Source organism: Littorina saxatilis, linkage group LG14 (genome assembly GCF_037325665.1).
Source record: "Littorina saxatilis isolate snail1 linkage group LG14, US_GU_Lsax_2.0, whole genome shotgun sequence".
In the NCBI taxonomy this organism is placed as follows: Eukaryota; Metazoa; Mollusca; class Gastropoda; order Littorinimorpha; family Littorinidae; genus Littorina; species Littorina saxatilis.
The window spans coordinates 11,373,994-11,395,591 of NC_090258.1; the positions used below are offsets into that span (position 1 = coordinate 11,373,994).

General features: G+C 45.6%; 1 protein-coding gene and 1 non-coding gene across 2 annotated transcripts in view; both read left to right on the plus strand.

Moving 5' to 3' along the window:
* LOC138947096 (unconventional myosin-Ia-like) overlaps positions 1–21,598 on the plus strand; it is a gene marked incomplete in the record, with an annotated part of 197,757 nt that overhangs the window by 121,963 nt on the left and 54,196 nt on the right. Inside the window, 9 exon segments of the mRNA XM_070318537.1 lie at positions 247–260; positions 545–629; positions 1,070–1,176; positions 3,525–3,672; positions 11,705–11,823; positions 12,819–12,905; positions 13,192–13,230; positions 17,109–17,174; positions 18,703–18,717. Coding sequence (XP_070174638.1) covers positions 247–260; positions 545–629; positions 1,070–1,176; positions 3,525–3,672; positions 11,705–11,823; positions 12,819–12,905; positions 13,192–13,230; positions 17,109–17,174; positions 18,703–18,717 — 680 coding nt within the window.
* LOC138947880 (5S ribosomal RNA) lies at positions 4,960–5,078 on the plus strand. The gene has a single exon (XR_011449851.1). It is a non-coding gene; the product is annotated as a 5S ribosomal RNA (ribosomal RNA).

Sequence of the window (21,598 nt, forward strand, 5' to 3'; positions counted from 1 at the left end):
AATTTAAAAGAAGCAAGGAATAGTCCATATTTAGTCAGTTTACAAAGATTGTTTTCAAAGGTTTCACTTGCCTTCAGTGGCTTTTTCATGGACTCATTTCTTTCTTTTTTTTATCAGAGCATATATTTTGTGAGTGAATCACAGGGATTTTCATGGCAGAGAGAAAGAATCAGGATTGTAAACTTTTCCTGGCTCCAAGTAAGTTGGCAACTTAATGTTACAAAATGTTTTCTTTTTCTGTTTCAGATTTGTTGGAAAAGGTGAGTACAGATTATTATTTTTCTGCAACAAAAATAGGTTAATGACAGCATTGTGTCAATGATGGTTCAGTTCTCTGTGTGTTTTTTCAAGTCATCTCTCTCTCTCTCTCTCTCTCTCTCTCTCTCTCTCTCTCTCTCTCTCTCTCTCTCTCTCTCTCTCTCTCTCTCTCTCTCTCTCTCTCTCTCTCTCTCTCTCTCTCTCTCTGTCTCTGTCTCTCTAAATTGTATTGCTCAATGAGATATAAAGTGTGAAGCTATACTAATGATCCTAATGACTGTTTCAGTCCAGAGTAGCAGTACAGAGCAATGGAGAGAGGAGTTTCCACATTTTCTACCAGTTGCTGCGCTGTGGGGACCCCAAACTTCTCAGTGAGTGATGCTTGTGTGTTAGGTTTAATGACATTATCAAATAATGATGACACGGGATAATGTATGTAATTTAGTGCTGCATGAATGATGATAATAACGAAAAATAAGGTATACAATATATGCAGTGCAGTATAATATATGTAAAATATAATAATGAAAATTAATAATCTAAGAAACAAAGAGATGCAAGTGCTCTAAATATTAGACAACATTGACAATAATATGCTGAACTAGCCACCTGGCTTTTGTGAGAATAAGAAGCATTTAAATGATCAAATAGTAAACTTACTGTGTGTACAAGAAATATAAAAAAAATAAAATATTCTACGTGCACATACTGTATCAGGAAAATGCTCATAAGAGTAATCGGGGAGCAATACCCATTCATGACTGATGCAAGGGAGGCAACTGAGATTTGACTTTTTTGTGTGTAACAACAGGTGCGCTGAAGCTGGTAGCTGACCCCCACAAATACAACTTCCTCAACACCAGTGGCTGCACTGATGTGGAAACCATCAACGATGCAGCTGACTTTGCTGCCGTTCAGGTGGGTGCATGGGGAATGTGTCACACACAATCAACATAAGTTTATTGGCTTTCACAACAACAACAAGAGGCGAAGCCTTCAAGGCTCACGTAAGAAATCGACAAACAGTAACACAAACTCAATCACTCCGTCACACATACACACACACACACACACACACACACACACACACACACACACACAGTAAGCATAGGTGAAACTGTGCAAGAAAGCGAGACACTAGATCTGCCAACTAGTCTCGGCCCGCTCACAATAACAATGACCGAGACTTTCAGTAATTCCTTCGCGTGACGTCTAACCCTCTTACGTCATAATGTGACGTCTTCAAATGTTAAAGTTTCCATCACACACGTCAAACACTTTTGACCGAGACGTAATCTTCTTATGCGAGCTTTATCCATAGACTCGGAAATGTTAAAGTTTCTATCACACACACACACACACACACACACACACACACACACACACACACACACACACACACACACACACACACACACACACACACACACACACACACACACACACACACACACACACACACACACACACACACACACACACACACACACACACACACACACACACACACGCACGCACGCACAGACAGACAAAAGTTAGCATCGCATAGGCTACACTTACGTGAGCCAAAAACAAACACTTTATGGTTGGGGAGCTCCGTCAGTAGTGCGCTGGCTTCATAACCAGTTCGCCGCTTTTGGCGTGGGTTTGAATCCCAGGTTCGGCGACAGATTTATTTCTTAGGGTCAATTTTGTGCAGACTCTCTTCAGTGCCTGAACACCCCTGTGTAAACACATGCGCACGAAAAAGATCCCAAACTCCCGACAAAATCTCTGGACTTGGAAAACACAAAGACACGCATGTGTCATTTCTCGTCTCTCATTATTATGATCGTACCTCGATGCTTTGACAAGACAAGCCTAATATTACACCACCTCAGCATACATGTACAGTGGAACCTCCCGTAACGACCTCTCCCAAGAAAAGACCCCTTCCTTTTGCCGACCGAATTTCTCGGCACAGATGCCTTTCACACTGGAACTAACCTCCCAAGAACGACACCCTCCTTTTTCCGACGACTGACCTACCAACATTGGGTCAATAACGACTTTGACCTTTTTACCAGTGAGTGCCAAACTTCGTAATTACCCAGCACACGTGGACCACGCACCCCATTAGTCATGCATCAAGTGTCAGGGGTGGTAGTCTGTAGTCAGTAGTGCGTGAAAGTCCAGTGGCCTATACGGCTGTCCTCTAAGGACTGGGTGGCCGAGTGGTAACGCACTTGCGCTCGGAAGCGAGAGGTTGCGAGTTCGACCCTGGGTCAGGGCGTTAGCAATTTTTTCCCCCCTTTCCTAACCTAGGTGGTGGGTTCAAGTGCTAGTCTTTCGGATGAGACGAAAAACCAAGGTCCCTTCGTGTACACTACATTGGGGTGTGCACGTTAAAGATCCCACGATTGACAAAAGGGTCTTTCCTGGCAAAATTGTATAGGCATAGATAAAAATGTCCACCAAAATACCCGTGTGACTTGGAATAATAGGCCGTGAAAAGTAGGATATGCGCCGAAATGGCTGCGATCTGCTGGCCGATGTGAATGCGTGATGTATTGTGTAAAAAAAAATTCCATCTCACACGGCATAAATAAATCCCTGCGCCTTGAATAAAAATATTTAAAAAAAAAATCCCTGCGCTTAGAACTGTACCCACGGAATACGCGCGATATAAGCCTCATATTGATTGATTGATTGATCCTCTTCCCACCTATAGCTGACCCAGTTTACAGACACTGACCTTCTCACACGAGGCCAATGACCAAGTTTTACCTATGAGGCCGTGTGTGTGTGTTAGTGTGTGTGTGTGTGTGTGTGTATGCACATACATCATGCTAACCCATATGCTCATCAAATGGGAACAACAATGGGATAACGAACACAACTTAATACTGAACTGCCCAACAGTTGCCTCCCATTTCAAAAAAGTTATTCCTCTGAAACTCCCAATAAAGACCCCTCCTTTTTACGACCGATTTTTCTGGACATTTTCAAGGTCGTTAGTGGGAGGTTTTACTGTACTACCAATACCTGTCCCAATGTACGTGATCTTAGCTTGAATAGTCAAACACTTTATAGTTTGCTGATGGTTGGTTGGTTGGTTATTATTTTTGTTATCGTCTCTTCAGCTGGTATTGCTATTCGAGACCAATTTGCTGATGGTCTCTTTCTATCCGGTAAACTGCAAGTGTTGTAAAAGTTGTGTCTGGCAGACTATTTCTTTCCTACCTTGTATGAATGTTTAAAAGAAACGGCGAACGGTTTCCTTACAGAACGGCCTGAAGATCATAGGATTTCGGGGGGAGGAGATCACAGCGCTGTGGCAGTTAGTGGCGGCCATTCTCAAGCTGGGCAACGTGCAGTTCTCACCTCGCACAAACGCTGACAACACGGACGGCTGCGACCTGTCTACACCCAAAGGTAGCGTCTTGTGTCAACATTCATGCCTTCATCTTGATTTGGGGTGGGGTATTTACCTCCAGTGGAAAAAGAAAATCTTCAATGGGAAAAAAAGCCAGGAAAGTGAAAAACCAAGGCTTGGAATACTGCTACTAACTAGCAGGAATGTTCGTATCTGCAGAAACAATTTGGTGAGAAACATCTGACTTCGGGCATGAAACTTTGTGCGGAGCAAAAGGACATTTTCAAGTTTTCAAAAAATAATTGAGTTCCAGACTGTTTAGTTCAGATTCCAGGCATTGCAAAGTTATGGAGAGTCAATATAACACTTACCTCGACAGTACTATTCTTGCACATTATCTATTATAGGCCGAAAAAAAATTGGACAAAACGCTGAGTGGGTACAATTATCTCCCATAACCATGCGCCACCGTGGATCCCAAGCACTGTCCGAGTGCTTCCCCCTTACAGGATGTAGGTGGCGCGTCCTCTTTCTTTTTTCGCGCGTGTCAGACCGGCTGTGTTTCTGCTACGCTCCCGGATTATTTTGGACTAAGAGGCTTCTTTTCTGTGTGGACTATCACCTGTTGGATTATTGTGTGTTATTCCACTTCTGGCTTGAGGCTACGTTGTGTTTCCTTCAACTTGTGCCTCCGTTTTTGTGTGGCGGACTCGGCGTGCCTCCCGTCCTACTTCGTGGTGACCGGTCGTCTGCTTCTCATTTCGCCGCATTCACTCGAGTATTGACCTAAATTTTCTTTGAATTTTGTTAATTCTCGGTCTTTAAGGGTACGTACAGGGCGAGGTAGGATGTCTCGTCCTGTTTTGGGCTCTGGTTCTACGGAACCAGAGTCTGCCGGGGGCAACCCTTCTCCGGGCGCCCAGCGTCATGTTTTACGCACGGAGAAGGGGACCTTTCGGCGCTCCGACTCTCCCTCCCCAAACGCTTTGCGTTTGCGGCGAGGGAGGGCGGAGAAAGCCTGTTTGAGCAAGCTCAATGCGAGCTTGCTCAAACAGGCTGGGCTTGAGCCTGGGACTTCGGGCGGGGCTGCGCCGTCGAAGGTTCGGGGAAGGTCGAGGGGAAAGAAAAAGCTTCTTTCTCCTTCTCCTTCAGTGGAACAGGCTTCCCCCCCTTCGACGCCGTTGTCCGGCCCTCAGTCTCAGGCTTCAGCTCCTCCCGGTTTCAAGCCTGGGGGGAAGGTTTCCTTCTCCTCCCTGGCTCGAATCCGGGGGCAGGTCGATTCCCAACCCTCTTTGGGGGTTGGTGAATCCGATCTAGGGGCTACTGGAGAGACTCAGGTTTTGACAGCCAACGGCCATACCACGTTGTAAACACCGGTTCTCGTCCGACCACCGAAGTTAAGCAACGTCGGGCCCGGTTAGTACTTGGATGGGTGACCGCCTGGGAACACCGGGTGCAGTTGGCATTAAAATCTTCCTTTTCCGGTGCCTCTCCTGTGCCCTCCTCGGTTTCCACCGCTGTGGAAGCCAGGAGGGACACGGGTCCTCCTCTGAACTCCCTCGCTGGGTCGTCTGCTGCTGTTTCGACAGTAGTTTCGGCCTCCTGGGGGGGGAGATCGGAGGAGATGACGGGGTCTCTGAATTCCCTCCCCGCTGGGGTTGGGATGCGAATTGACCCCGTTCAGGGCGGTCCTGTGGGGGCAGGGGTTTCAGGCTTCGTGCCTACGACCACTGCTACTACGGTTCCCTCTGACGTCCGTGTGACTGGTGGCTGTCCCTCTTGAAACGCTCCGGCCGACTAGTTACTGGACGTGGAGGTGTTCGACAGAACGTGGTACTTCTGTCGAATGGTCAGGGCGACGGGAACATTGTTTCTGTTGCTCAGACCGACACCTCCGACCGGACCGTCTTGACCCCACGCCATTCCTTAGCGTCTGGTGTTCGGGTGACGGATGGTCCGGACCAAGGGTCCGGAACGTTCCAGGCTTACGGGTCGGGATCGAACCGGACCCACGGGTCCCGACTGGACTTGACCTCCGGGTTTGGTCCGGACGGGACCCATGGTACGGGACCGTACCGGACCTTAGGGTCCGGTGCGGGACAGTACCTCTGGCCCTTGCCGGACCCCCGGACCTACGGGTCCGGATGGTACGGTACGGGACCAGTGGTTCGGTCGGGACCGGACCACCCGACCACCTCTGTTGGTCTGGGTGGTCTGGCACCGAACCGGACCACCGGACCTACGGGTCCGGATGGTACGGTACCGGACCAGTGGTCCGGTCGGGGCCGGACCACTCGACCACCTCTGTTGGTCCGGGTGGTCTGGCACCGAACCGGACCATGCCGGACCTACGGGTCCGGATGGTACGGTATGTCCACGTCCGGACCGAGCCACCGTACCCGAACACTTCTGTGGGTACGGATGGTTCGGTACCGAACGGGACCTCCGGATGGTACGGGACCGGACCGAACCTACGGGTTCGGATGGTCCGGTACCGGACCAGTGGTCCGGTCCGAACCGGACCACCCGACCACCTCTGTTGGTCCGGATGGTCTGTCACCGAACCGGAACATACCGGACCACCGGACCTACGGGTCCGGATGGTACGGTAGGTCCACGTCCGGACCGAACCACCCGAACACTTCTGTGGGTACGGATGGTTCGGTGCCGTACGGGACCTCCGGATGGTACGGGACCGGACCACAGGACCGGAACACCGGACCACCCTACCGGATCGGTCCGGACCACCCGACCACCTCTGTTGGTCCGGATGGTCTGGTACCGAACCGGACCTACGGGTCCGGCATGGTACGGTATGTCCACGTCCGGACCGAGCCACCCGAACACTTCTGTGGGTACGGGTGGTTCGGTGCCGAACGGGACCTCCGGATGGTACGGGACCGGACCGGACCTACGGGTCCGGATGGTCCGGTGCTGGACCGGTGGTCCGGTCCGGACCGGACCACCCGACCACCTCTGTTGGTCCGGATGGTCTGGCACCGAACCGGACCATACCGGACCACCAGACTTACGGGTCCGGATGGTACGGTGTGTCCACGTCCGGACCGAGCCACCCGAACACTTCTGTGGGTACGGATGGTTCGGTGCCGAACGGGACCTCCGGATGGTACGGGACCGGACCGGAACACCGGACCGGAACACCGGACCGGAACACCGGACCGGAACACCGGACCGGAACACCGGACCACCCTACCGGACCGGTCCGGACCACCCGACCACCTCTGTTGGTCCGGATGGTCTGGCACCGAACCGGACCTACGGGTCCGGATGGTACGGTACGTCCACGCCCGGACCGAACCACCCGAACACTTCTGTGCGTACGGATGGTTCGGTGCCCAACAGGACCTCCGGATGGTACCGGATGGTACCGGACCTACGGGTCCGGACCTACGGGTCCGGATGGTCCGGTGCCGGACCACCCGACCACCTCTGTTGGTCTGGATGGTCTGGCACCGAACCGGACCACCGGACCGGATGGTACGGTATGTCCACGTCCGGACCTAACCACCCGAACACTTCTGTGGGTACGATGGTTCGGTGCAGAACGGGACCTCCGGATGGTACGACACCGGACCAGAACACCGGACCACCCTACCGGACCGGATCGGCACCCCCGACCGGACCGGACCATTTCTTTTCTGATCAGACCCGATGGGTTCCTGTTCAGTCTATAAATGGCGGGGGTTCGTTGGCTGGGCTGACCCAACAGTCGCAGGGTTGTTGTTTTTCTCCCCCTTCGGCTGCTGGAGACGTTTCGTCTTTGGGGCAGGGGTCTTCGCGGCCTCTTGCTTCTGTGGGCGTTTCTTCACAGCCTGTTTCATCGCTTTCGGCTCTTCCCCCTCAAGCTCCCTACACTCCTGCTTTTTAGGAGTTGTTGGGAAGTGAAGAGGAGAGTGAGTCGGAGGACGATAGGGAGGAGGATCAGGGTCGCCCTGAGGTTAACACTGATCCTCTACTCTTGCCGGTTTCTGATGGAACTTCCGAAGCTATGCTTCGTACTTTCCAACAGTACATGACAGACATCACGCGGCGTCTTGACGTCACGGATGCCTCTCTTAAGCGTCTGTCGTCTAGTGTTGACACACAGGACGTGGACGTCTGAGGACGAGAGGCAGGAGGCTCGTCCTCGCACAGCTAGAAGGACGTTTGAACAGTTTCAGGACGTCCTTCCCTGAGACGCCCTCTCGTCCTTTGAGTCCGCTTCGGCCCGGGCGCGGGAGGCTCACGCCGCGTCTGCCGGCGGCTCGTTTTATGAACGATCCGGCCGCCGGCAATTCGCGTTCCACCCTAGTCTTAGTGCCACGGTGGAAGCGGCAGCACATCGCCTGAGGAGTACAGATTCACGTGCAAACGCGACCTATGTTCCTCGGGAGGACGCGGGTTCAGTGCCATGCTTTCCTTCGGGAGGCGCACCTCCACTGTTTCCTCGTGTCCAATCTGTTTCGTCCCTCCCTTTTCCCTTTGACTCTCGAACTCTCCCTTCCAGACTTCGAGTGTTTAGGGTGGGGCTGACGGTGATGTGTTCGTTGGGGAGGTGCCTTCGGTCAAGAAGGTGGAACTGAGCTCTGCTTCGTTCCACAATCTTGAGGCCACCGTTTCTTCCACAGTCGAGGCCCAATCACAGGCCTTGACATGGATGAGCACGCTGTCCACACTGTTGGACCCTCCCGATCGGGCAGAGTCCGATTCCACTCGGGTCCTTGACACGGTTCGAGTGGATCGGGCTTTGCATGCCGTGCGATCGTGCGTGACGTCTGCGGCAGAATTGGCCATTGGAACACGGGTCCACTTTATTGGCCCTGTTCCGTGATCATTTTCTGCCTACTTCTATAGTGCCTCCGGATATGAGGAAGAGTCTGAGGAACACGTTTCCTCAGCCTTCTTCCCTCTTTCATCCGGACACTGTTCGTTCTGTGGTGGAGTCCACACGCCAGAGGAACACTGATTCTCTGATGGTTGGCCTCGCTGCTTCGGCGACGGCGGCGGGGAGTAAGAGAAGTGCTACAGTCACCTCCAGCTCCCAGCCTCAGAAGAAGAAGAAGAAGAAGAAGCCAGTTTCACTGCCTCCTTCTTCCTCCTCTTAGGCGCCTGTTGCGTTCCCAAGCAAGACGAAGGGTGCTCAGACAGGTAAGGGGAAGCAGCACCACCAGGGGGGGTGGTCGCAAGCCTGCGCCTGCCCGCCAGCAGAATTTTCAGTGAGTCCCGGCCCTACGTTGACGCCCCCTCAAGTTGCCCCTCTTTCGTCCGTCGGTTCCCTTTTTCGGGCCCGCGGCACGTGGGGCAGACTGGTCTCCAACCAGTTTTTCTTGAGGGTGGTGTGGTCGGGGTTTTCTCTACCGCTGTCGTCACAACCTCCATTGTCCGCTCTACCCTGGACGTTCCCCCCTCCTCGAGACCCTGCCAGATGGCAGGCTCTTCAGGACGAGGTGAACTCGTTGGTCGAGAAGAAGGCGGTCTACCCCCTTTCTCAGCCTTCTCCGGGGTTCTGCTCCCGCCTGTTCACCGTCCCCAAAAAGGACGGCCGGTTCAGGCCGGTGTTGGACCTCTCCACCTTGAACTTGTACCTTCACAGGTGCAAGTTCAAGATGGAAACCCCTTCGTCGGTCCGGTTGGCCATCCGGCCAAACGATTGGGCCATGTCTGGGACCTCCAGGATGCTTACTTCCACATCCTGGTGGCCCCGGGGTACCGACATCTGCTCCGGTTCGTTTGGGAGGGCACAGTGTTCGAGTTTCGGGCCCTCCCATTCGGCCTGTCCTTGGCCCCTCTGATTTTCAACGGGGACAACAACACCACATGCTTAGCTTACCTTCGCCACCAGGGGGGCACCAATTCTCGGTCCCTCTCCCTGTTGGCGGAGGAGATTCTGCTCTGGTGCCAGACCAATCAGGTCCGGATGTCAGTCCAGTTCGTTCCGGGGAAACTGAACGCCCTGGCCGACATTCTCAGTCGGGGCGATCAGGTTCTCTCCACAGAATGGACCATCGCTCACAACGTTCTACAGCGTCTGTGGGCAAGGTGGGACCGTCCTCTGATCGATCTGTTCGCAACTCGATTCAGCGCTCGGCTTCCCAGGTACGTCAGCCCCTTTCGAGACATGAATGCGTTCCACTTGGACGCATTCACTCTCTTGTGGAGGCTCCTCGATGCTTACGCCTATCCCCCGACATCTCTGATTCCGAGGGTGCTGGCAAAATATCTGCAGGAACGACCAAGACTGATTTTGGTCGCGCCTTACTGGCCAACAGCTCCGTGGTTTCCAGATCTTCGCGGTCTCACCCACGTAGACCCTCTACCTCTGGATCTGGACGGGGGAGGTCTGCTCCAGCCTCGATCATGCCTCCCTCATCCACGTCCAGAGAGTCTGTGCTTGACCGCATGGCTCTTGTGCGCTCCAAACTGCTTGCACTAGGATTGCACAAGAGTTCAGTAGAGTTTTCCTTGAACGCTAAGAGGCGATCAACTAATCAGCTCTACGACTTACGCTGGAGAGCTTGGGCCACCTTCGCCTTGTCCAAGGGGATAAAGCCGCTTTATCCCTCAACACAGGACTTGGCCAACTTCCTGGTGGAAGTGTATCAAAAGAAGAGTCTTTCTTCTAAGACTCTTCTTGGATACAGATCTGCCATCGCTTCCACGATTGCGGCCGCTACTGGTCGCAGACCTGAACACTTGATCAGGTCCTCCCTCATCGCTAATGTCCTTTCGGGTATTAGCAATGCAGCGGTGTCTAAACCTCGGGTTTCATTTCCCAAGGGGGATGTCTTTCTGGTCCTCAAACTCCTGCGTAGCAATGAGTTTGAACCCCTGGCAGGCATCAGTATCAAGTTGCTGATTTTTAAGACTAATTGTTCCTCATCGCTTTAGCCACTTGCCGTAGACTCAGTGGTATTCAAGCTTTGAGTGGCCTGGACTTTGACATTGAGTTCACCACACAGCAGTGGTTGCCAGCATGGTCACGTCAGTCTAAGGTATTGTTTCTTGGGTATATTTTCTTTTACGGTAGTACTGTTCGAAAATTGCCTGGGTATCTTAATCCTTGGATTTAAGTGATTTTGATTAAGGAGTTTAATACTCTACATATCACCCTCACACCACTCTGGTATTCTGTGCAAGAATAGTACTGTCGAGGTAAGTGTTATATTGACTGTAAGGCTTCTTTTTAAGCCTACTGTCTATATGATACTTACCGAGACAGTACTATTAGAGTTTCCCTCCCGCCTCCCCTCTTGATATGTTATGGGCTTTTTGAGGGTCTGCAGCTCATAAAGAAAGAGGACGCGCCACCTACATCCTGTAAGGGGGAAGCACTCGGACAGTGCTTGGGATCCACGGTGGCGCATGGTTATGGGAGATAATTGTACCCACTCAGCGTTTTGTCCAATTTTTTTTCGGCCTATAATAGATAATGTGCAAGAATAGTACTGTCTCGGTAAGTATCATATAGACAGTAGGCTTAAAAAGAAGCCTTACAATTGCTCCGAGACGCTTTTGAATGAAGACCAGATCATCTTTTAACTCTGTTATAGAAAACAGAAAGGATTTTTTTTTTAAATGTCCTGTTTGACTCATGAGATAAGTATCTTTGTCTTAGTTTCTGAGATCTCCCCCGCGGGTTAGGGGGAAGAATTTACCCGATGCTCCCCAGCATGTCGTAAGAGGCGACTAACGGATTCTGTTTCTCTTTTTACCCTTGTTAAGTGTTTCTTGTATAGAATATAGTCAATTTTTGTAAAGATTTTAGTCAAGCAGTATGTAAGAAATGTTAAGTCCTTTGTACTGGAAACTTGCATTCTCCCAGTAAGGTAATACATTGTACTACGTTGCAACGTTGCAAGCCCCTGGAGCAAATTTTTGATTAGTGCTTTTGTGAACAAGAAACAATTGATAAGTGGCTCTATCCCATCTCCCCCCTTTCCCCGTCGCGATATAACCTTCGTGGTTGAAAACGACGTTAAACACCAAATAAAGAAAGTAAAGAAAGTTTCTGAGATGGCTACAAATGATTTCTGAAACTGTGGATGTCACTGCTTTTTAATGTGAAAGTATGTTGTGTGTTTGTGTGAACAGAGGTTGAGGAAGCAGCAGGACTGCTGGGGTGTTCCTATGACACACTTGCCCATGCCTTGATGCACCGCACTGTGGCTGTTAAAGGGGACATGGTCACCACAGATCTTAGCGTACCAGCGGTAAGCTCTTTCTCTGTATGTCTGTCTGTCTGTCTTTCCGTGCCTTGATGCACAGGGCTATCGCTGTTAAAAGTGGCATGGTTACCACAGATCTCGGCTTAACACCGGTATGTCTGTCTGTCTGTCTGTCATTCTGTCTGTCTGTCAGTCTATCTATCCCTTGATGCACTGTGAGGACTATGGCTGTTAAAAGTGTCACAAATCTCAGCATATCAGTGTGAAGCCCTCTCTTTTGGTCTGTTTGTCTTCCTGTTTGTTTGTCTGTCTGTCTGTCTTTCCATGCCTTGATTCTGTTAAAAGTGACTATATTGTCTGTCCATGTCTTGATGCTGTTGGAAGGGTCATAATGACACTACATATCTCTTTGGCTGTCTGTACTATCATTCTATGCCTGGATGCATTACTTTTGACAGTTTTGACACTTGCATTTTATCAGTCTGGACTGGGTGGCCGAGTGGTAACGCACTTGCGCTCGGAAGCGAGAGGTTGCGTGTTCAGGCCTGGGTCAGGCCGCAATTTTCTCCCCCCTTTCCTAACCTAGGTGGTGGGTTCAAGTGCTAGTCTTTCGGATGAGACGAAAAACCGAGGTCCCTTCGTGTACACTACATTGGGGTGTGCACGTTAAAGATCCCACGATTGACAAAAGGGTCTTTCCTGGCAAAATTGTATAGGTATAGATAAAAATGTCCACCAAATACCCGTGTGACTTGGAATAAAGTGTAAAAAAAATTCCATCTCACACGGCATTAAGTCTCAGGGCTTGGAAACATGAATACACGCATGCAGGAAAAAAAAGAAAAAAAATGGGTAGCGCCGTATACTGTATGGCAGCTCGCTTTCCCCAGGGAGAAAGCAGCCCGAATTTCTGTGAGGTTACCCTCATGGACTATATAAAATCTTATCCTTATTATCCTTATCCTTGAGTGCATATATGCATCTATTTTCCTTTCAGAAAAGGTTGTGTGTTTTATTGTGATACCTCATGTTTGTTTCAGTCCTACTATGCACGTGACGCTCTGTGCAAGGCCATCTACAGTCGCATGTTCTCCTGGCTTGTCAACCGCATCAACGACAGCATAAAGGTATGAAGAACTAAAAGAGAAATTTTACTTAACAGTTATATGAATTTCAGCAACTGTGTTTTTTTGTTAGTGATTCTAAGGTAGTAGAAAGTCTTGGGTCATGTATGTTTGTCTGTGTGTCTCTGTATGTGTGCATTTGTGACATTTTTGTTTTGCTGGTGAGGAATTGTTAGCTGTGTGTGTTTCTTTTTGTTTTTTTTTAAACAGAAAAAAGTAGTACATGCAGATGGATGTGATCTTGAGAAATTCTTGTATTTTTAATGTTTATTTGTAAACATATTTCCAGCAAGATTCCATAAGCAGATCCAGAGACAAACATAAGCTGGTAATAAAGTGTGTTGACGTTCTATTTTTACTCTGTTCTGTAAAGTGTGTTGACGTTCTATTTTTACATTGTTCTGTATTGCTGGAGTATCAAGTTTTTTCATTTTGGTATTGCGGTATGTGTCTTAAATTTCTGATTTTTGCTTTTGAAAAGGTTTCAGAATGGGTTGATTGAATTAATGTGGTTTTTGTGACCTGGAGAAGGATTGATTTTGACGTTGATTGTTTTCAGGAAGTATCGGTATGTTTGAATCAGATCTATCACTAACCTACAAAGGCTGTGCACTGTAACAAAATAATGGGTACTGGGGCACTCCGCATTTTTCTTCATCTTCTCCTTCCTTTTTTAGCATTTGTTCGAAGTCTACCAATCTCTTCAATCTTGTTTGTTTGTTTGTTTGTCTGTTTGTTTGTTTGTTTGTTTGTTTGTTTGTTCAATGGAAGTGTGCTGTGAATAGGCATCTATTTTGTTTGGCATTCAGAGTCTGAAACTTAAGAAGAAATGGTTGGCAACCTACCCATCAATGTTAACGAGAAACTCTTCAACAGTCCTGACAGTAAGATTATTGGAATATGGTAAAAATGCAGTACTTATTGAGGCAGCAGTCACATGTCATAGAGTGACTGGTAATATGTCCCTGCATGGTAAGGTGTATGCAGAGTGCATCAAAGTGCTGTGAGGTAAATGGAACACCAGTCACATTTCATAAACTAAACTCTGGTCTATGGTCACACGCTGACATTAACTACTTTTTGCACACTTATCTCGTGTCCAACCTTTTCCTTCCTCTTTTTAAATTTTTTAATGCTTTTTTTTTAAGTAAAATTTCTCTGGAATTGTGAGCCGCCTGGAATTGTGAGCCGCCTGGAATTTCCATTCTTTTGCCTTTGTTGACATGGCCACTTTAGCAGTCTATGTATTTAGGAGACAAAAAGGACATACATTCTCATGAAATGTACAAATATTTTCACTCTTCTGTGGGGGCGGGGATGTAGCTCAGTCGGTAGCGCGCTGGATTTGTATCCAGTTGGCCGCTGTCAGCGTGAGTTCGTCCCCACATTCCGAGATTCGGCGAGAGATTTATTTCTCAGAGTCAACTTTGTGTGCAGACTCTCCTCGGTGTCCGAACACCCCCGTGTGTACACGCAAGCACAAGACCAAGTGCGCACGAAAAAGATCCTGTAATCCATGTCAGAGTTCGGTGGGTTATAGAAACACGAAAATACCCAGCATGCTTCCTCCAAAAGCGGCGTATGGCTGCCTAAATGGCGAGGTAAAAACGGTCATACACGTAAAAGCCGTGGGAGTTTCAGCCCATGAACGAACAAACAAAAAACAAAAAACTCTTCTGTGGAAGTAAATATTCAGCAAGGTCTGTAAATGCACAGTATACCCTAATTTTTATTTTTTTTTATTTTATTTTTTTTAAATTTATTTTATCTAATGCAGATTGACATACGTAGGTAGTTTGCATGCACGCAAACATGTACAGTATTAGTTAGTTAATTACGCTGGAGGTGTTAGATCGGTGGACTTCAACCAATTGATATGTGTGTGATTGCACTTAAAATAATTATATTTTGTATTTTTCCAATGATTGTACAGCGCTTTGAGCAGGGTTAAACCCTGGATACATGCGCTTTATAAATATTATGCATTATTATTATTATTAGATGTACAGCAATTAGTGTGTTACACTTAGAGGGGTAGATTTGTACACTTCACCAAGATTGTAGACTCTGCAATTCATTTCAGTAGACTTAAAGTGCAAGGCACCTTTCACTCAGAATCATGTGTTTCATGGTCACATTTTGTACAAATTTATCCTTAGGTTCTGATGATCATTAGCAATCATGTACATGTTTGAACATGATCCAGACCTGGGAACCTATTTGATTTCGCCGTATTTTGTACGCATACAGTCAGTGGAAAAAAATACGACGAAAAATTCCTAGGCAGCTTTTCTTCACAAGTGCATCTCAAAGCCGATCCAGTATTTTGACACATGATTACAGTTTTTGTCAGTAAATATTGAAAGAAGTATTTGTTTTATATGTATTGGTAAACTTAATTAACTGTGCGACGGACGCATGTGAAGCATGTTTGAATCATGGATGTTCAAATGCTGTGTGGAGTACGCTCATTTTTGACTCACATGCGAAGCAAAAGTGAGTCTATGTACTCACCCGAGTCGTCCGTCCGTCCGTCCGTCCGTCCGTCCGTCCGTCCGTCCGTCCGTCCGGACGTCCGGAAAACTTTAACGTTGAATATTTCTTGGACACTATTCAGTCTATCAGTACCAAATTTGGCAAGATGGTGTATGATGACAAGGCCCCAAAAAACATACATAGCATCTTGACCTTGCTTCAAGGTCAAGGTCGCAGGGGCCATAAATGTTGCCTAAAAAACAGCTATTTTTCACATTTTTCCCATTTTCTCTATAGTTTTTGAGATTCAATACCTCACCTATATATGATATATAGGGCAAAGTAAGCCCCATCTTTTGATACCAGTTTGGTTTACCTTGCTTCAAGGTCAAGGTCACAGGAGCTCTTCAAAGTTGGATTGTATACATATTTTGAAGTGACCTTGACCCTGAACTATGGAAGATAACTGTTTCAAACTTAAAAATTATGTGGGGCACATGTTATGCTTTCATCATGAGACACATTTGGTCACATATGGTCAAGGTCACTTTGACCCTTATGAAATGTGACCAAAATAAGGTAGTGAACCACTAAAAGTGACCATATCTCATGGTAGAAAGAGCCAATAAGCACCATTGTACTTCCTATGTCTTGAATTAACAGCTTTGTGTTGCATGACCTTGGATGACCTTGACCTTGGGTCAAGGTCACATGTATTTTGGTAGGAAAAATGTGTAAAGCATGTGAGTCGTATGGGCTTTGCCCTTCTTGTTCTGAAAATACACCAAGTTTGTTTGAGAATACTCTGAGTGCAAAACAAAGGTTCCCAGGTCTGATGATCACTGAAGGACAATATATTGTGTGTGACAAGCCAAAAGAATTTTGTTTTTACCCACAATCAGACAATAAAGTTTTTATTTTATCTTTATAAAATGGAATTATTATATCTGAGAATATTCTTAGGATGATCGAGCTGCCACAGCCAAGTTGTGGAGAACTCCATAAAGTGTACAGATTTTACCCTCTCGTAGTTAAAAATGCTACCTTGCTTTACTAGTCAGGCAGCTTCCAAGGGTTTTCTCAAGCCACACATACACTCACACACACTTGCACACACACACACACACACACACACACATACACACACACACACACATACACACACACACTTGCACGCACACTCACACACTTACACACACACATACGGCAACACACACACACGCACACCTATGAGGGTGTGGTTTTGCTGACTTTTTTTAATTCAATGATGATTTTTCTCATAGACTGGGTTAGCACCAGTGACTGAATATTTGTGTCCATGACATTTAAAGAAAATATTTGACTCACAAAGATCTGATTTCCTCTTTCAGTAGTTGTTTATCGATTCGTTGGTGTTGACATTTTATTGCCTTGTAAAATATTATTTGGTTTCTATTCCTTATCTTGCTAAATTATTGCTGTCTTTCAGTGACATATTGTTCCACCTAACACCTGTGCAAATATGATTTGATAAGGAACTAACGTTTTGAACTTTTCTGAGTCTATACCCTGCTCAGTAGATTTTCTTTTTACATGATTGTATTATTTCAGATGTCGTGTCGATTTTTGCTGAAGTGTAACCTATTGCAGCAGTATTTTTACTGTTTATGTACAACAATTTTTTCATGCATATTCAACAGACATATAGTTGGTGCAAGTTTTTTTTGCATCTCTTACCTTTCTGTTTTCCAGGTGCGGGGAGGGCAACGAACCAAAGTGATGGGTGTGTTGGACATCTATGGCTTTGAGGTGTTTGAGGTGAGTCGACCACTCTGCTCTTATGTGTTCACTGTTCTCTGGCACGTTTCATTGTCATCTTGTTCATATCACTGTGGGCTGTACAGTGTCATCTTCTCTCAGGTTGGTTGGTTGGTTGGTTTTTGGGGTTTAATGTCCCTTCAGCAGATCTTCTCTCAGGTTATGCAGGGCTATTTGACAATTCTGACGTCATTCATTCTTTTAATTATATCAGTCATTGAATTGTGCACGATTGTGGTTGGGTGATTGTATACTGTGCATCGTAAGGTTTAGTTGGCAAATCTCAACTGTTATGAGTTCTTTGGCTGCTGAGTTAGGTCACTGCACTCTGTGTGTGTGTGTGTGTGTGTGTGTGTGTGTGTGTGTGTGTGTGTGTGTGTGTGTGTGTGTGTGTTAGATCATCTATCATCTGGTGTTGTTCTCAGCATGGTGCATGGTCTGCTGTGTTTGTCTCATGTTGTTCTTGTTTTGCATTCCCGGGGGGCTCCAAGGAGTTGTAAATAGAAAGGGTTCGGTATTCTGACATGTCAGTGTCAGTGCGTGCTTTCGTTCTGTACGCACTCTCTCTGAAGTAAGAGATGAGGTTGAATACCTTTCCCTTCATTTGAATATAAGAACAGCTAGGTCTTTTATTCCCCTTCATGAAGTAGTTTTGCCGCTTTCGCTTTCTGATAAATTTGACAATGATCATAATTTTGCGAGCTTATACTTCTGTATTAAATCACAGCATTTTTCAAAGGTAGAAGGGACAATTGTCTTCTTTCAAGCGGGGAATTTTAGAAGGATCAACTTATTAGGACATATTGTTGTTTCCGTTACCATGTGTCATTGGTACAACTGAAGTTTTCTGTAGGAGAATGCAGGAGGAGGGGGGTGGAGGGGGATCATTTTGTGTCTATGAATGTCTTACATATTGGTGCAATGCAGTATAAAACTTGAGTCTGTCTTTGGTTGTCTTTTCTTTCATCATTTCGCCTTTTCTTGTCACATGTTGTACGTTGGTTGCATCCATTGTCAAGTACCCGAAGTAAGAAAGTTAATGAGAGCGAGAGACTTAGCGTAGGATCAAACTGCATGTGTGATGTGATGTGTGAACTTCTTGTCTCTTCTCAATACTCACTGTTTACAATCTTCTTGGATAATTTCTTCTTTTACTTTGATTTATTTTTTATTTTTACTACTTTCTTTATTGGGTTTTTTCTTCCTCTTTGTTTCTATTTTTGTTTCTTTGTTTTTTGTTTTTTTTCCTCCTTTCTATTCTTTTCTTTATTAATACTATACTACCTTTATTTATTTATTTTGTTCATATTGGTTGGATTATTTTTTTCTCTTTTTATTTCAGTTATAATTTGTGCATTAATCAATAATTTGTTTTATGAATTTGTCATTTTTCTTAAAGTACTAGTATTGTTACAAAAGATAGTTGTTGCATCTGTGATTTTTTTCTGTTTTAATTTGAGTAACTGATTGATGTATTTCTGCTTTGCCGTGAATTTAATCTGTTTCTATTGCATGTTGATATGGATAGACCTCTCAGGGGCAGGTAACTTTGACGTGTTGTGGATGTAGTATTTTATTCTGGGTGTGATCATGTGTATCTTTCTTTATCAGGTCCCCCCCATGTGGTTTTCTTGGCTTGAAAACTGAAATCCCTCAACTGAGCATGGTCCCAAATATTTTTAGAGAGTATAGAGATTGTTAACTTAATTGGACCAAATTAAAGATTATATACAGTCATAGAAGCGAAAAAAGCAAAAAGACACCAACTTGTTTTGACAAATGTTTCAATCATACTGACTAGCTTGATAATGCTTAGGAAACTGTAAAAAAGAAATGCTCAAGTCTAAAGTCAATGTGTTACTAATTGGCACTCTGTCATGCTCTTTCAAGGGTCCATTTCAGTTTTCAAGACATTTCCTGATAAGAATGCATGCAGCCTTATGTGTAATTATTTATGTACACCAATATTTGGAGCCATCCATCTTTCATCGGTATAGCTGACTGATGGACTCAGTGCCATATCTTGGATTAACTCTGTTTTAACAGCTAGTGGGTTCATATGCATAATTCTTGTTGAGCGTAAAAGTCAGATGTGAACGAAAGTTTTGTTTTTGAACATGTAGAGATTACGCTTTTGTTGTTCCAAGATTGAGTACATTGGTGGTATATCCTTCATTTTAAGTAAATCATAGATGGTTGAACCTGAGGTTGGTGGTATTTTTGTGAGTGCTTCACCACCAGGCATCAATACCGCCTAAATTATCCTGTAACCTGCAACAGGCTGCGAAAAACAAATTATGAAATTACACTGTATCATCATTAAGCTGACATAACAATTGGTCAACATAAACTGTACTGTCAGCATCTGCATTCTCAGGGTTGAGAGCGACTTTCAAAGATTTTTTACGTGAGAAAGACAATCAGTTGTATTAGTTTAATGTGTTGTTACAAAACTGGTGATAGTAATGTCCGTAACTTCCCATAATGTGATCCTCCTGCTTCAGTACCTTAATGTGTGGGTTTTGACTTGAAATGGTGGCTATATATTTATATAAATATGTGTTTACTGTAGCAAAATTTGATCGAGGTACAATTGTGTATGCATTGAGGGTGACACTATAGTTTTGATAAGATGTGATTTGTTATTTAGCAGTATGTGTCATTTGTTCAGTCTCTCCCCATTTCTGGTTCCCTGTTCCCTCTCCTTTCCTCTTCCTTTCAAACACTGCTTACATTCTCAGTCTTCAGAGTTTTCTGCCGTGTCTTATTTGTGAAAACGTTTTGACCATTCACGTCTTCTTGTATTGTGAGGTGGATATGGTGTGAAAAACAAACAGAATTGTCCATGTGCATAATCAGATCCCGCATGGCAAGCAGAGACATTTTGTACACATGAGGGACAACTTTGCAAACAATGTTTTGTTAACTTTAACACTGCCTAATCAGTATATCAAAACAGCAAAACTGCAAACTGCACTCGTTAAAAACAAGAGGCGAAGCCATCAAGGCTCACGTAAGAAATCGACAAACAGTAACACACACAGCACACACACACACAGAAAGAGCATAGGTGAAACTGTGCAAGAAAGCGAGACACTAGATCTAGATCTGTCTGTCTGCATGTAGCCTACTTACAAGGACACGACTGCCAACTAGTCTCGGCGCGCTCAAAATAATAATGACCGAGACTGTCAGTACTTCCTTCGCGTGACGTCTAACCCTCTTACGTCATAATGTGACGTCAATGTAATGTGACGTCTTCAAATGTTAGAGTTTCTACCACAGACATACACACGCACAGACGCACGCACGCACGCACGCACAGACAGACAAAGTTACGATCGCATAGGCTACACTTACGTGAGCCAAAAAGCTTCAAAGAAACAGACAAACAAAAAGTAACGGCCAGTGCTCAGCGGGAATTAAACCATACTAATATCATTATCAATCCCGCTTGTGCTGAATAGCAGACAAACTCATCTAATTTGCAGACTCGCAGATAACCATTCTGCATTGGCTACTGCACATTTTACATGCATACATATGTACTGGAATATTTGATTAGATGTTTACATAACATTTTTACTGATTTACTGTGAACAAACACTGTATGGTGCTTTTGATTTAGATGTTTTGGTAATTGTTATATTTCATCACACACTCGCTAAAATACATGCACATAAACTGATGCAATTTAACACACATGAATTATGCACTCACCTATTATCCATTATTTTCAAACCAGTGTGTTTGAATATATATATAAACTATAAAACCAGGCTCTCTTTAGATAATGTAAACTAATGTAAACCATCATTATAAGCGGTATGGTGATTTACTGTATACACTTCTGTTGTATTCAGGGCTTTCACTTTTCCACAAATTTCTCGATTTCTTAGAAATTTGTACCACTTAACTCTTACCAGTTCGGGGGTTTTAGGGCATATTTTACAGTGCTGTTGGTGCCTACTTGCCGAGTGGCTATCTGGGGTCATATTCTAAATGAAATATAGAAAGTTACATATCAAATGAAAGGAAAATGAATAAGCTTTTCATATTTGCAAAGAGAATTGTGCTATCTTTAAAGGTAAAAATTTTATGGGGGTGACAACATGATTTTTGTTGAAATTTGTACGCCCATTTTTTGGAACACGTGACAAACACAAAGAAGAAATTTTTTTTGTGTTCAGTTTATTTTAGATATGCTGCTAACTAGTCTGTTTGGGCATTCATTTTACATAACATAGCAAAGTTTTATAGAGTTTTGCTGATAAACAAAAAAGTTATTGTCACCTGAATACCCCCACCCAAATTTCAAAGTTGGACGTTTCATGCCTAAGGCCCCCCCAAAAAAAATATTCTGTTTACGGTATCCTGACTGACCCTATTTTTTCGCGCGACCCTAGACTTTTGTTTGGCATTTG